Source organism: Cylas formicarius, unplaced genomic scaffold (genome assembly GCF_029955315.1).
Source record: "Cylas formicarius isolate icCylForm1 unplaced genomic scaffold, icCylForm1.1 PGA_scaffold_2__14_contigs__length_35257938, whole genome shotgun sequence".
Classification (NCBI taxonomy): Eukaryota; Metazoa; Arthropoda; class Insecta; order Coleoptera; family Brentidae; genus Cylas; species Cylas formicarius.
The window spans coordinates 21,404,307-21,419,980 of NW_026844319.1; the positions used below are offsets into that span (position 1 = coordinate 21,404,307).

General features: G+C 39.6%; 4 protein-coding genes and 1 pseudogene across 4 annotated transcripts; all 5 read right to left on the reverse strand.

Moving 5' to 3' along the window:
- Window positions 1-393: 393 nt before the first annotated feature.
- On the reverse strand, window positions 394-4,601 carry LOC132698652 (uncharacterized). The gene is made up of 6 exons (XM_060664846.1): window positions 4,249-4,601; window positions 3,731-4,196; window positions 3,472-3,671; window positions 2,112-2,567; window positions 700-1,159; window positions 394-644 (listed from the first exon to the last, which is right to left on the reverse strand). The coding sequence occupies exons 1-6, from the start codon at window positions 4,579-4,581 to the stop codon at window positions 439-441; spliced, it is 2,121 nt and encodes a 706-aa protein (XP_060520829.1). The 5' UTR covers window positions 4,582-4,601; the 3' UTR covers window positions 394-438.
- Window positions 4,602-4,656: 55 nt separating this feature from the next.
- LOC132697902 (cathepsin B-like) lies at window positions 4,657-6,289 on the reverse strand. The gene is made up of 4 exons (XM_060663647.1): window positions 5,742-6,289; window positions 5,488-5,691; window positions 5,142-5,385; window positions 4,657-5,091 (listed from the first exon to the last, which is right to left on the reverse strand). The coding sequence occupies exons 1-4, from the start codon at window positions 6,066-6,068 to the stop codon at window positions 4,868-4,870; spliced, it is 999 nt and encodes a 332-aa protein (XP_060519630.1). The 5' UTR covers window positions 6,069-6,289; the 3' UTR covers window positions 4,657-4,867.
- Window positions 6,290-7,171: 882 nt separating this feature from the next.
- Window positions 7,172-8,406, reverse strand: LOC132697903 (cathepsin B-like). Its single transcript, XM_060663648.1, has 4 exons — window positions 8,046-8,406; window positions 7,784-7,987; window positions 7,479-7,722; window positions 7,172-7,423 (listed from the first exon to the last, which is right to left on the reverse strand). The coding sequence occupies exons 1-4, from the start codon at window positions 8,379-8,381 to the stop codon at window positions 7,215-7,217; spliced, it is 993 nt and encodes a 330-aa protein (XP_060519631.1). The 5' UTR covers window positions 8,382-8,406; the 3' UTR covers window positions 7,172-7,214.
- Window positions 8,407-8,654: 248 nt separating this feature from the next.
- LOC132698653 (cathepsin B-like) lies at window positions 8,655-9,823 on the reverse strand (annotated as a pseudogene).
- A 249-nt stretch (window positions 9,824-10,072) lies between these two features.
- On the reverse strand, window positions 10,073-15,607 carry LOC132698158 (cathepsin B-like). Its single transcript, XM_060664079.1, has 4 exons — window positions 15,251-15,607; window positions 12,457-12,657; window positions 10,381-10,624; window positions 10,073-10,326 (listed from the first exon to the last, which is right to left on the reverse strand). The coding sequence occupies exons 1-4, from the start codon at window positions 15,581-15,583 to the stop codon at window positions 10,124-10,126; spliced, it is 981 nt and encodes a 326-aa protein (XP_060520062.1). The 5' UTR covers window positions 15,584-15,607; the 3' UTR covers window positions 10,073-10,123.
- Window positions 15,608-15,674: the final 67 nt, after the last annotated feature.

Here is a 15,674-nt window from a genome sequence, read left to right on the forward strand (position 1 = left end):
TGCAACTATATATTTTAAGTGCAAACTTTTTCATTCACAAGAAATTAGTGAGAGTTTAGGTCTGGTATTTGTTTGAATTTGAAATTGAAAACGTACTTAATTTCTTTTATCGTTTTTATCAACATCTAATAAAATCATCTCTTATTTCATTTACTGTGAGTCCCCTTTGCTTAAACGCCTTCAGTCCTATACATCAGTAGTAGTGAGCGTGAGAGATGACATTTTAAATGTTCCTCTCTAATTCCTCAAGTAATTTTTATCCAGTTTTTCTTTATAATCAAAACAACAGAAGAAGATAATAGCTATGCTCAGTGGACTATAACCAAAGTCATAAAACTTACGCACACGCACAAAAACGCGATAAAATAAAAATGTTATATTTATAAAATATGTTTTAATTTTTGCACTTTGTACTGAACAAAGTATCACTTTAAGCGCCTAAAACTTGGGCAAACTGGCTACGACCTCGCTCTCCAAGCCACCGCTGTCGACTCCACGGATGAATTTCACGTATCCGTCAGTACCCCAGTCGGTGTTCCAGGAGTTGGCGATCAACCAATACTTGACACCCTTCTCCACACCCCAACCGATGATTTTTACTGCATGTCCACCAACAACATTTCTCGTAGTGGGTTGATACACACCTATACAATAAAAGCCTCCTTAAGAGCGAATCATATAACACCAAGTTGTACTTACCGCTCTTGTAAGTCAAGAAATCTTCATACACGGTAAATCCAGCCTCTACCGGTCCGTTTGAGAGGATTTCCAATTGGATTTGTTTCTCGTTGGTGAATTCTCTGACCGTTTGGCCGAAGGTCAGGTCCTGTTGGTAGTCGATAGACGAATCGTAGCAGCTTTTAACGCATCTAGGAGTGTTGAATTCCAATTCTGAGCAAGCGACTCTGTTGCCGGTGGTGTGGTGCTCGCAGGGTTCAAGAGAGTAGTCTTTGCAACCCTGGTTGGATTCATAAAGACCACCGGTCACGATTCCGGTCTTCTGCCAGTAGTACCAGGCTTCATATGGGTAACCTCCGTCGCAACCGTCGCCGCAGTAAAGGCAGCAGGAGTTTAAGTCTTCGGAAGAGACGTGTTTTCGGACCGTACCATTGGAGTGGATGCAAATCCTGTCTGACATAGCTTCGGCAGCAGCAAATGCCTGAAACGAGTGCATAAATCAGGCCAGATACATTTTTTAAATGACTGGATATATTTTTAGATTTTTGAATGTTTATGGAACTTTGTTATTTTTCTAAAATTTTTTTTTCTGAAATTGTTATTCTAATATTTTTCATATATACTGGAAATTGATATTCTTTATAATTCCAGGAGAATATTTTTTCTTTAGATTCATTTTTGGGAGACACTAACAAAATGTAACAGACAAAGATAAAGCACATCCGAGATGTAGAAGAAGTTCTGGAGTATCACAGATGCACAGAATACCAAACAACGAAATCAAACGAAGAATGGTAATACAATCAAGGACAACAGAAGAAATAGGGAGACGCAGACTTAATTGTTATGGGCATATACAAAGTAACCGTTGCCGAAGAAGATTTTAAATTTCGAAAGGATATGGAGAGAAGAGGAAAGAACAAGATTTAATACATAGGAAGGCTTGGAGAAGAAGATGCGGGAGACATGCCAGACACCATTATATCAAGCTCATACATATCATTTTTGTATTTAAATGCATGAGTATTACTGCTACATTTGCTAACATTAGCCATATTAAGGCGGATATTTACGACACACATATTGCTCGCATATAGCTCGTCGAACAGTAAATGTGTTAAAAAAGTGAAATTGTTTATTTCGATAAGTGATCATTCTACAAACTCCTTATAGTCACAATAATTCGATATAATTCCCAAAAGATCTTAGCTTGTTTTTGGAATTTTAGGATAATAGCAACCAATTAACAGTTTCTTTACATATTTTTAACATAATTGTAATGTGGGTGACTTAAAATGACTTTAGCGGGGTAGAACATGAAACTCTTCGATATTCGATATCTAGGTGTCACTTAGTTTTGGTAGGGGAGGCTGTAACTCAAACCGGCCAGTGAGTTCGAAGAACTCTGTATCCTGCGTTCGGGGAAAACTCACCCAGCAGGCACCGCAGGATGATTGATCCCTAATCTGTCCAATAAATTCGGCGCACTGGGGCCAGGCCTCTCGTGAATCAAACGATTCTGGAATGTCTCGAGATTCATCGTGGACGTTTCTGTCTAGCTGGACGGATACCGGTTTCTTCCAAGCACCGGATGCGATCCTCTTTACCCTGTCCCATTCTTCGACGTCAAAGGTTTTGCCTGCCTTCCAGGTGTTTTGGATGGAATTGATATGCGCAATGTATTCATCCGACAATGGATGTAGGTTGGCTACCGGAGTGGCGCTCGCGGTGGCGACGAGGAGAAGAACCGCCCCCAAATATTTCATGTTTGGGCTGCTTCTTGGCATCTGCAAATGAAACCAATAAAAGTGTCTAATTGTTTTAACGTGACATTGATGCTCACCAGTGTTGGGTCTAAGTGCGTCTAATTTTCGCTGCTTCTTATATACCTTTGTTTAAAATGCAGATAAAGCGTTTTCAGTGTTTTAAATCGAGTGCCAGATAAGGTCGAGTGGCCAAATAACGGCAATGCTAAAACGTAACCTAATTTTTGATGTTATCTGGAATTGAGGAATCTAGTCTAGATGTCACGAAGGGATTTGATAGGATCTTTGCATTTTGGTCTAATTAAATCCGTTGATGCAACTCAAAGAGGTTTGAGCTTCTTTCATGAAATGGATTTTTCGCAATAAATAAAGTATTTGGTTGGATATTGAGAAATCATACATCAGACAAGCAAAGTGCAAAAAAATGGAGATTTTTATCTCACCCGGTATCGCTTTAAGTGGCCATTGTTTTCAAATAATGGTAAATTCATTGAAGTAATAAATAAATAAACAGGTATTTTTGTTGATAATTTAGTACATTTAGCAAAACTTTTTTCTGATACATTTTTAGTAGACATAAATTGTAGTCATGGAGAACACTTCATTCACTACAACATAATTCAAGCTGGTCAAAGTGCTTCACCTCACACAAATACAATTTCCCGTCTTTAATTACTAAAAAAAATAGTCAAAACAAATTGGATGGATTGGATGTTTGATTAGTTGATTAAACTCCATAATAGTTATTGTTCTGTCAATGACTTTGCGTTGATACTCATCTCTTTTAAAGAACAACAGAAATATGTTGTTCAAAACGTTCTTTTGAATTGTTTTTGCTATTTGGCTGTTTATATTATATGGTATAATAACGATATTATGCGTAAATGACAATGCAATAATTTTGGAGCTAGTCGTAGGTTTGCTAAAATATTAAAACATCATAAGTCGTCAACCCACTTTATTTTCCTCTGTTCATATCAATATATATTTTACTCGTGATAGTAATATAATGTAGTTTTTTTTAGAATCTCGGCAAAGCGGCAGTGACCTCACTCTCGATGCCGCAACTGTCTTCGCCGCGAATAAACTTGACGTATCCGTCGGTACCCCAGTCGCTGTTCCAAGAGTTCACGATCAGCCAATACTTGACGCCATCTTCCTCCCCCCACCCGATGATTTTTACTGCGTGGCCGCCAACCATCTTCTCTGTGGTGGGTTGGTAAATTCCTACGCAGTAAGGTTCATTACCAAACAGAGCTCACCCTAAAACCAGAAACATCATTTACCACTTTTGTAGCTGAGAAAATCTTCGAACACTGTAAATCCTGCCTCCACTGGTCCATTCTTGTAAATTTCTAGCTGAATTTGTTTCTCGTCCCAAAGAAAAATGGGTTCTTGCCCGTAGGTCAGATCGCTTTCATAGTCGATCGAGGTATCGTAGCAACTCCTGACGCACTCCGGAGTATTATAACCGGTTAAGTCCTCGCACGATACCTTGCTGTCCGTTCCGCTATGATGTTCACAAGGGGCCAACGAAAAGTCCTTACAACCCTGATTGGATTGGTACAAACCGCCGCTGACGATGCCCGAGTCTTCCCAGTAGGCCCAAGCGTTGTAAGGAATTCCTCCGTTGCAACCGTCACCGCAGTAGTCGCAGCATGAGCTTAAATCTTCTGCAGATATGTACTTCCTGACCGTGCCGTTGGAATGGATGCATAATCTGTCTGACATTGCTTCAGCCGCAGCAAACGCCTGAGAATAGAGCCCGTGTCGAACTTATCAGAGCCTATACCGAACTACTTACCCAGCAGGCGCCACAAGCTGACTGATCTCTAATTTGACCGATGAATTCCACACACTCCGGCCAAGCGTCTCTGGCGTCAAATGACTCTGGAACGCTTTCTGATGCATCATCGACTTTGTCAACGCGTTTAATCGAGTCTGGTGTTTTCCAAGTACCCGACGCGATCTTCTTTACCCTGTCCCAGTCTTCGATGTGAAAGTTTTTAGCAGCCTCCCATGTCGTCTGGATAGAGTTTATACGTGCTATGTACTCGTCAGACAACGGATGTAAGTCCGGTGAAAGAGAAGCGGAGGCAGCTACGATCAGCAGCAGGAACACTTCCAAGGTGTGCATTTTCCTATCAAGTTATAATAACTTGCAATCTAGTTTTTGCCTTTTATATGATAAAACGATTCTTCACTATATCGATAAATATCAGATATTTGGAAGGATTTTGATTGATGATGCCAGGCGTGATAATAAGTGTTGTCCGTTCAAAATCTCCATTCACCGTTAAGTTTCAGTAAAATCTCGTGCGGATAAGTTATGTTAATAAAATTCCACTACAATTTCTTGGTTTGGTCTTTATTTTTAAGGAGGTTAAAGGCATAACTTGTGTCAACTGTTTTTGGTTTAGCTCTCATTGCCGATGTGATTTAATATACATTAGGAGTCCCTGCGACGACGTTATGTTCAATGCCGAACTGTTCACCCCGCGGATCATCCTGAAGTAGCCATCTTCCCCCCATCTCGTGTTCCAAGAATTGGCGATTTTCCAATATTTAACTCCATCCTCTACTCCCCACCCGACGATTTTTACGGCATGAGATGATATCTCGACATCGGTAGTCGGTTGGTAAATGCCTGTAACTAAACAATAAAGTCCCCATATTGCATTAAAAAGAAGAGTTCACCGCTCTTGTAACTGGCAAAGTCCTCATAGACTGTATACGTAGCTTCCACGGGTCCGTTATTCATAATTTCCCTTTGTATGTCCTCTTCTTTGATAAACACTTTTATTAACTCCCCGAAAGCAAGGGAGTCGTTGTAGCTGCGGCTCCTATCGTCGCAAGTCTTCACACACTGCGGCGTCCCTACGTAGTCTCTGCATTTGTTTGGATGGTCATCGCATTCCGACAGGAAGTACGACTTGCAGCCCTGTTATTCGAAGTCAACATTAGAAGTTCAGATAGAAGAGGTAGATATTGACACTCAAGAACCCTAATATGATGGTATTAGTACTACATTTAGCAAAATCACCTGATCTGCGGCATTGTATAACCCTCCTGTGACAATACCATTGGACCACCAATAGTCCCAAGCAGAAAATGGATCACCTCCAAAACATCCGTCACCACAGCGCTCGCAACAGGTCAACAAGTCCTGGGCAGAAATGTAAACCTGCTTGGTTTGTCCTGAGTGGATACAAATTCTGTCCGACATGGCTTGCACTGCAGCGAAAGCCTACAGGAAAATTTTAACATGTCAAGATTCACGTTATCTTCCATAAATACCCAACAGGCACCACATTTGGATTGATCCCTGATTTGCTTGATAGATTCGCATTTCGGCCAAGCTTCCGCGGCATCAAAAAAGTCGGGAATCTCGCTGTCTTCTTCGAAGGAGTAAATGTAGTTAGTCCGTTCTGAGAGTGGACGCTTGACCACGCCCGATGCTATCATTTTGAAAGTATCCCAGTCGTCGAAGACTCGCTCTGCCTTCCATGTTGTATGCTTTCGATTGATTTCCGCGACATACTCATCTGATAGGGGATGTAATTTGGAGCCGGCCGCAACCAAAATGGTGGCAAACAAGAAGGCAAACCTGCAGCTATGCATCATCGGGACAGTAATTTAACGGCGATTGCTTTTATGGCGGTAAAATCGTACTCGATTTTTTTATATCATTTCTATGTGCCAAGTGCTCGTATCGATTAGATTAGAAACTAATATAACGACGCTGAGTTCGAAAGCAATGACATGATGTGTTCAAATTCTTTTGCACGGATGTTTTAAAGTACCACGTTTATTATGAGTTGAATTTGGATAACGAAAAATTATTACAAAATTACTAAAACTTTTCGACTCCAGCAATAACGAAAAATGGATACTCTCTACCTGGATTCATGCCAATGAATCATGGTTTCGCAGAAATTTGGTTCTGGAAATAAATATGCAGTCATAGCCTGTGTTTATATTTACTGGATGCTATAGAAATTGCACAGTATTAGCTATATTTATTTTTTGTTCGTTGATTGTCTGCCTACAAATAAACAGATTTCTTTTTTTTATTTCACAAAGGAATGTAGAGGTTATATTTTTTTAAAGAATAGAGTATTGACGGTATAATTAGGTGAAAGGCCGAGTCGATCGACACATTTGGCTGTGCAGGGGTATCAAATAAGCGTGCATCGCGAAAACAGTTCGTCACCGAATTACTAAAGTGAAGAACGTGGAAAATATTTTTAAATTTTCAAGATGATCGCCAGTGGAGGGAACTGTCATCTTAATTTCTTAAAATGATTTTTCTCTGAAATCAATCTAGTAAATGTACCAAAGAAAAATATGCCTGTTTATTACCATCAAATAGTGGAATTGATTCAATATTTTTTTTAAATAAATAGCAATAACTCTTAAACAGGAGAACGGTTTTTAAGAAACTTGGTTCCGTCGAGTATTTTTTCTGATAAAAAATTTGGTGAAATGATAGCTAAATAGTCTAGTGAAAACCTATACCGATATCTTATTCCTAACATGAAGAAAGAAAGAAACATGAAGTAAGATTATCCTGGGATCCTGAGCTACCTCTTATTGATCTTATTCGCAGCTTACAATAAAAAGTTACAGAATGTCACCTTTTTTATACTTCCCAAGATATTGATAAAATACATGTTCACTTAGTGAATATAACGATTCGGTAGAACAAATACCACATCAGTCAAAAAAAAATTTAGCTACTCAGACAAAATTTTATTGAGTACACTCAGCTTAGTTGAATATGGGCACCGAGGCAACAACGCTCTCCTCGATACCGCAGCTATTTACCCCGCGGATTATTCTAAAGTATCCATCTTCTCCCCACCTGGGGTTCCACGAATTGGCTATCTTCCAATACTTAACGCCGTCCTCTACTCCCCAACCAACAATTTTCACGGCGTGACCACCGAGCATGACATTGCTGGTTTGTTGGTAGATCCCTACAACGAAAAACAAAAGCATAACCACTTCCTTCATGTTAATGGTAACATTTACCGCTCTGATAGCTGGCGAAATCTTCGTAGACATAGTATTGGGTCTCAACCGGTCCATTTTTCAAAATTTCTAATTGGATCTGCTTCTCGCTGGAGAAGTAATTGACGTCGGATCCAAAAGTAAGCGAGCTTTCGTAGTTTTCATTGGGGTTGTCACACCTTTGAACGCAGGCGGGCGTGTCGACATAGTCTCTACATTTGGCCGGATGGTCGTCGCATTCGGGTAAAAAGTAGGAAACACAACCCTGAGCGATGAATTAAATCCTATTAGTTATACCACCTCGCCTATGCTTACGTTTTTTTTACCTCGTCTGTACGATTGAAAAGGCCTCCCGTGACAATACCGTCGCGTTTCCAGTACAACCAAGCGTCGGAAGTAAAACCTCCGTCGCAACCGAAACCGCAGTAGTTACAACAAGTCAGCAGGTCCTGCGAGGAAATGCGCACCTGCTTGGTTTGGCCGGAATGAATGCAAATCCTGTCGGACATTGCTTCTACCGCTGCGAAAGCCTGAAAATTTCAAACCGCACTAGCAATTACAACTTTTGAAACAACTTCTTCGATTTACCCAACAAGCGCCGCATCTCGACTGATCTCTGATCTCTCTGATGGACTCGCAGTTGGGCCACTGCTCGGCAGCATCAAAATACTCTGGAATTTCTGTAGATTCGTCGTGTATGGTTTGCTTTAATTGGACCAACTTCGACTTCGGCAACTTCAAGGCGCCAGTAGCAATCGCTTTGAATTTGTCCCATTCGTCTACTTCGAAGTTACGCCCAGCTTTCCAAGTGGACTGCTTGCGGTTGATTTCTGCGATGTACTCATCCGAAAGTGGATGGTAGTTTGAGGCAGCAACAGCCGCGAACAGGGCCGCCAAAGCGACTAAGCTGTAGCGGAACTTCATTGTATGAAAATTTTTTGTTGGACTGGGTCGATGGAACCAGTCTTTTATACATTTTTCGGTCATTATCAAGTACTTAAACATATACAATTTAATCGGCAAAAACTGTAAGTCTCTGTTTCCGCTTAAACAGATAACGGGACACCGTTTATACGCTGTACTTTTTGAGAAAGTCCTTGAGTTCTCTTTTTTTAAAGATTTTGTATTCTAATTTATCTCGATAAGATGAAATAAAAATTCCAATCAGTCGCGTACGAGTGTATTTTGTTTTAAAAATCAATTTAGTACAGGCAAACTGGCGACGGCATATTCTTCAATTCCGCAGCTGTCGACCCCGCGAATAATCCTGAAGTATCCGTCTTCTCCCCACCTGGAATTCCACGAGTTGGCGATCTTCCAGTACTTAACTCCGTTCTCTTCTCCCCAGCCGACGATCTTGACCGCGTGACCTCCAACTTCCTTATCGGTTGTTTGTTGGTAAATACCTGTCAATACAAAATCGGTTCAAATTCCTTCGCACGCCTACTTGAAGTTTTACCGCTTTTGTAACTCGCGAAGTCCTCATTGAGTTTCGACCGGTCCATTCCTCAAAACTTCCAGCTGAATTTGCTTTTCGCCTGTAAAAAAGTGAGCGTCGCCTCCAAACGTGAGCGATCCTTTGTAACTTTGGCTGGCGCTGTCGCAAGATTGGACGCATTCTGGTGTAGTAACGTAGTTGACACATTTGTTGGGGTGATCATCACATTCGGGTAAAAAGTAAGACTTGCACCCCTTTGAACGTCAAGATTTAGAAGTGACTCCGTCGCGACGATTAAGATTACCTCATCTGTGCGGTTGTACAATCCTCCCGTGACGATACCGATGCGTTGCCAGGCCAGGCCAGGCGGGTTATACTATACCCCAATGACAACCTACACCGCAAGAGTAGCACGTAAGCAAATCCTGGGACGAAACGAAAGGCTGCTTGACCTGATTAGAATGGATGCAAATCCTGTCGGACATTGCTTCCAGAGCTGCAAAGGCCTGCGCAAAGAATTTACAATGTTAATCGAATAAAAAAACCTAAATTTCCAGAGTATGTAAGCTTCAGAGTTAAGATTATAGAAAATATACTACAGCATACCCGCATCTGGACTGGTCCCTGATGATTTTTATCGCATCGATTATATTCGCACTGAGGCCATTGCTCGGCAGCGTCGAAAAATTTAGGAATGTCTACGTTCTCATCATGGACTATTCGAAGATAATTGTCTAATTTCGACTTGGAGGGCTTGAAGGCACCGGATGCCAGGGTTTTAAACCGGTTGAAAGTTTTTTCCAGCCGTCCACGTCGACTGCTTGCGATTGATTTCTGCAATGTACTCATCCGAAAGAGGATGGTAGTTCGAAGCAGCAACAACCGCAAAGGCGAGCGACAGCAAAACAAAGGAGTGCCGACACTTCATTGCTGCCAAAAACTGGGAATAACCCTGATCGTGAAACAGGACCGATTATATAGGATCGCTGGTTCGTTTCGAGTGGATTGAAATTTCAGATTTTTGAGTCTGAATCTTGATAAGTGTCCATTTCCGCTTCGCGAGAGCTGATTTGTGTAAATAATCGAGTTTAAAACTCCTGTTTGTGGTACTGATAACAGTTATACCTATAATATAATAGGGTGCAATGATTTTAACAGACATTAACGGGTAAGGGAAGATGCGTTTATTTTCACAATTATCTATACAGGCGTTTATTTACACAATTATCTATACAGGCGATGCGCAAAGTACAGCGCTTTCAATACCGCAACTGTTTACGCCACGTATTATGCGGAAGTATCCATTTTCCCCCCAATTTCTGTTCCAGGAATTTGCGACTTTCCAGAATTTCACTCCATCTTCCACACCCCAGCCAACGATTTTTGCTGCGTGACTTCCAATGGCGTTTTCGGTTGTCGGTTGATAAATTCCTGCAAACAAAGATAGTCCGCTCTCATTCACTCACCCATTTGGAGGACTCTTACCGCTTCGGTAGCTGACAAAATCTTCATAAACTGTAAACTGAGCTTCGACCGGTCCCTTTTGCAGCATTTCCAGTTGAACCTGGCGCGCCGACTCCAAATAGTAAATATCCGTTCCAAATGTAAGCGAGTCCTCGTAATTCACGCCCGCGTCGTCGCAATTTTTGGAGCACGAAGGGGTGGCGACGTAATCTGTACAATTCTCCGAATACTGATCGCACTCCGGTAAGAAATACGACTTACACCCCTGCGAAAGGACAAATGGAATGTGGAAATTCCAAATTAGGTGAAGTTTGCCCCTAAAGTTCAGGTTTCTCAAATACATTGAGTAGGATGTAGAGTACTACTAGTAGCAAACAAAAGGCGAAGAGTAGAACGAAATCGGTTAAGAAGTTAACTGTTCCAAAACTTTATATACTGGTATATACATTTTGTCGAATACTTTCTTAGTTTCGAAATTATGGGAGTCCGTCAACAGCTCTTAAAAGTAAAACAATATCAAAAGACTACATCAAAAGAACAATAGTCATTCAAAATCAAATAAATAATAATAATAATAAACTCTAAAGAACAAATACCGAAAACGCTGTCAAAACAGCTAAGAAAATTGTTTTCTCACAATTTATTATTCCCGCAAACGAAAGTGTCAGTTAGTATTAGGTGTACCTTAAAAATATTAGTGGGAACGGCCGTATCTCCGAAAACACGAATTGTAAAGTTTTGCGGTAAAAACTTTTATAACTAAAGTGATGTGGTCCACGATTAAATGTGAAGTGCGGCAACAGGGGATATTTGCGATCACCGTTTAAAAAGTGGGGAGACGGGCGGAAGACGTGTCCAGGACGGTGTTCCTGGAGATAAGAAAGTCCCGCGGTTATTATTGTTTCTTTGGAAATTTGTAGTGTTACTTTAAATAAAAGTTTGGTAGTTTTAAAATTTTGTAGCTTTATTTACCGCCGTAGTACCCACAACACACTCTCGGAGGTACGAGAGCATCTCTATGCATAGCTATGGTCCGATAGAAAAATACACACTAAATAATGTTTTATTATAAGTTGATAAAAAAATACTACAGTAATCCGCACTTCTAAATGTAGGGCATGAAATAAGGTTGGAGGGGAAGGGTCTGATTGAAATGCCTATGACATCAGTTTATCTCAACGCATTTGAGCATTTGAGTATAATATTATTAATTGTCGCTTTGACTACTTGTTAAAATAAGACATGTGTTACCTCACCGGCATGCTTGCTCAATAAAAATTGGAAACATAATTTGCTATTTCAAATATTAAAAAAAGCTCATCTGGCAATAACTCCTAAACGAGTGAAGTTATCGCGGTTATATGCGGTTTGAAGGTTTTTCTTGCACATTGGATCCACTTTCTGTTTCTCTTGAATAAGTTTATCATTCTACTTGGAAAGTGTGAAATGACCTCATCTAGCGGAAGCAGGGAAAATTACTCTATACTTTATTCTTTATGTTTATAAATGATGTGTTCTTCTTTCTCCCATTCTTACTTTTTCCTATTTGAAGATGATGCAGTTTCTACCCTTTTTGGAGCATCGTCCGAGTAACTTAGCATTGCAGTCAAGACAGCTGTTGAGCAAATGAAACATTATTTAGAAATTAATAGATTGAAACTAAATGAAAGTAAAACTGATGATCGCCTTTTCAACACAGCATTTAAATAAGAGTTTATTAGTACGCTTCAGTGAAAGCATAATCCAACAAAAAAGTGTAGTAAAATTTCTCGGAGATTCGGTAGATTCTCTTGGTCCGAACAGGTGGAACACATTCTCAAAAACCTTTCTGTTTATCGCTTTGTCATATGGAGGCTCCGCCATCAGATTTCAATTCAGATTCAAATTTTCAAATGTCTATTCCTGTCTTAACTACACCTTGATTTGTTGGGGTAGCTCCCCACGTATGAGGAGGAAGTCAAAGACAAAGGCCATACAACCTATAGCAGTTGTTATATTTAAGTAAAGAACTATTATTAACTTTATATATACTTTTATACTTAATACCTCTTTTTTCGGCACTATTTCCACTCTTAAAGATGTCGTAGTATGTTTTACCTGATCAGTGCGATTATAAAGGCCACCGGTAACGATGCCACTGTCTTCCCAATAAGTCCACGCCAGAATGGCAAACCCGCCTTGGCAATCTCCGCATTCAGTACAACAGGTCGTCAAATCTTGAGCCGACACGTACACTTGCTTGGTTTGATTGGAGAATATGCAAATTCTATCGGACATAGTTTCCACAGCCGCGAAAGCCTACGATTTGGCCCACAACTATCCTCCAAGAACTAGCGATGTTTACACGCGAACGGTCAACCAAAAAGATTACTCGTAGCACCTGACCCACACGTTCCAAGTGTTATTTGAATAGCAGCATTATATCAGTTAAGGTAAACTTGCCTAAATCGTACTTGCGCGTAAATCGTACCACCTAAATTACTCATAATTTATAAAACATACAGCGGCATCTGTCGGTGATTACTTGAGTTAGTGCTAAGCTAACCAGCTGTGATGCTCCGAAGCAGTGATTCCTGTGCGAAATGTAATTTTACTGATAAAAGTAAGTTTTTTTCAGTTTTCTTGTAAAATTTTAGCGTTTTTTGTAAGCGTTTTTTAAGAATTCGATAAACATAAAATTGTGAATCATACGGTTTTCAAAAATTGCATTTCTTTACAATTCATTTGGTGGTAGAATTAGCGCGCAGCGTTTTCTCTTAACCTAAAAGCGTTAAGTGTATTTTGAAGAGGACTTTGAGCGTAAATCGTACTTTATTATACATCCTAATTCGTACCGGTACAAATTAGGAATACGAAATAAAATTGTTTTCATTTTGGTTTTAACCAATCAATTTCTGTTTATACATATTTGTTAAGTTTTTAATTTTATCATTTTATGAGGAAAAAATAAAAATATTTTTTTTTAGCACACAATGGCAAAACGACAATATAATAAATGGTCTATGCCAAATCTGAATGCAGCAATACAAGATTTTAATAATGGGAAATTACGATTCAATGAAGTATGCAGGACATATGGTATTCCAAAACCGACCTTTCGACGTCATTTAAAAGGTCTAAATTCTCAGAAAAAAAATAGGAAGACCAAGCGATTTGACGGAGCAAATGGAGACCGAATTGGTTCATCACATTTTGGATTTGGAGTCCAGATTCTTTGGGTTAACTATCACAGATTTAAGACATCTAGCATTTCAGTTGGCAGAAAAATACAAACTTTCGCACCGATTTAATAAGGTGCAAGAGTTAGCCGGTTGGAAATGGTATTACAAATTTATGAAAAACCACCCAGAAATTGCCTTAAGAATGCCTGAACCAACATCAATGGCACGATGTAAAGGATTTAACAAAAACATTGTATCAGAATTTTTCGACAAATACGAAAAGATTCTAGATGATTTCCAATTTGGACCTAACGAAATTTTTAACATGGATGAGACAGGTCTTAATACCGTTCATAAGCCTGCTAAAATATTAGCGTTAAAAGGAAAACATCAAGTCGGAGCAGTCACTAGCGGAGAACGTGGAATTAACACTACATGCGTTTTGAGACTTTATTCCTCCAATGTTGATCTTCAAACGCAAAAGAATGACGGACATCCTTAAACGTGGTGGCGCCCTAAAACGCTGTACACTTGTTCTGAGAGTGGGTGGATTGTCGCTTCAATCTTTGTCGAATGGTTACAACATTTCATAAATCATTTAAAATTGGAAAAACAATTGAATCATAAAATTCTATTAATATTGGATGGACATACCACACATACTAAGAATCTAGAAGCCATAAACCTTGCTAGAGAATACGGTATCGTAATGTTTTCTTTGCCGGCGCACACAACACACAAACTACAGCCTTTGGATAGATCATTCTTTAAGTCATTAAAAACTAATTTTAATAAAGAATGTGCAGTTTGGATGAGAAATCACCCTGGTGAAACAATCAAACAATCAAACATATCTGAAATTTTGGGAGTGGCATATCTTAGATCGGTTTGTATGGACATCGCTATGAAAGGTTTTGAAACTTGTGGATTGTGGCCTTGCAACAGGCATCGAATACCAGATGAAGAATATGTCGTGCTCGATGAAAATGAAATGACCCAAACTAATATGCAACTTTCGGATCCTAGTGCTTCCACAGCGAATGTTTCTACAAATGCACACGATCAAACTGACGCATCCATCCGCACGGTTATTGAGAATTTGTCACCAATATATCGACTTCCACCGCAAACATCTAAGAAAACAAGCAAGGCCGTAGTCCTTACTGCGAGTCCATATAAAAATATGTTGGAAAATAAATTAGATAGACCAACAAAACCAAAGAAACGCTCTTTAATAGAAAAGACTTCTAATACTTGGTATTGCATTTTATGCAGCAAAGACGAAGAAAAATCAATGATTCAATGCATCAAATGCAACATATGGGTGCACGACAACTGTGCAGGTGTAGGAAAAGCCACATATTCTTACACTTGCCAACATTGCATCAGAAGTACGATTTAGGAATAGTGCCGTACGAGTTAAGACATATGGTCTTAAATCGTACTTTTTTAATTATTTTTTAAATATTTTATTTTGAGTAGTAAAACAGGGTTTCTTTAAGTATTAACACATGTCTAATGTCTCTTCTATTAATAAAGTTTTAACAACCAAAATTTCATAGTGTTTGATGCATTTTTGAGAAATATTGTTCAAAACTGGTACGATTTGGGCAAGTTTACCCTACTCTAGTGGCGACTTTATTTTAGACTTTAATGCAATAGATTCAATTATATATCACACTAACGTGGCGCTTAAGTGCTATATTCTTTGATTATACCGTTCTGCTTACCCAGCCCGCATTGCAGCTCGACTGATCTCTGATCTGACCGATTGTTTCGCATCCGGGCCAAACTTCGCTGGAGTCGAAATATTCCGGTATAGTTGCGTTTGGATCGTCGTCTTTTAGATTTCTTTTGTATTTGACGAGTATCGAGTGGGGAATATGGCGAACGCTGGACGCTAAATTTTTGACCCTGTCCCAATCGGAAAGGTCGAAATTTACCCCTGCCGTCCACGTTGATTGTTTGCGGTTGATATTGGCGATATATTCCTCCGATAAAGGATGGTAGTTTCCAGAGACATAAATAGTCACCGAAAGTAAAAGTGCACAACGACGGTACATGGTAAAAAAACAATTATTCGTCGAATATTTTGTAATCGACAAGCTGTAGATTAGATAATTGAGTGTCAGCCGCTATTATGTACTCCATATT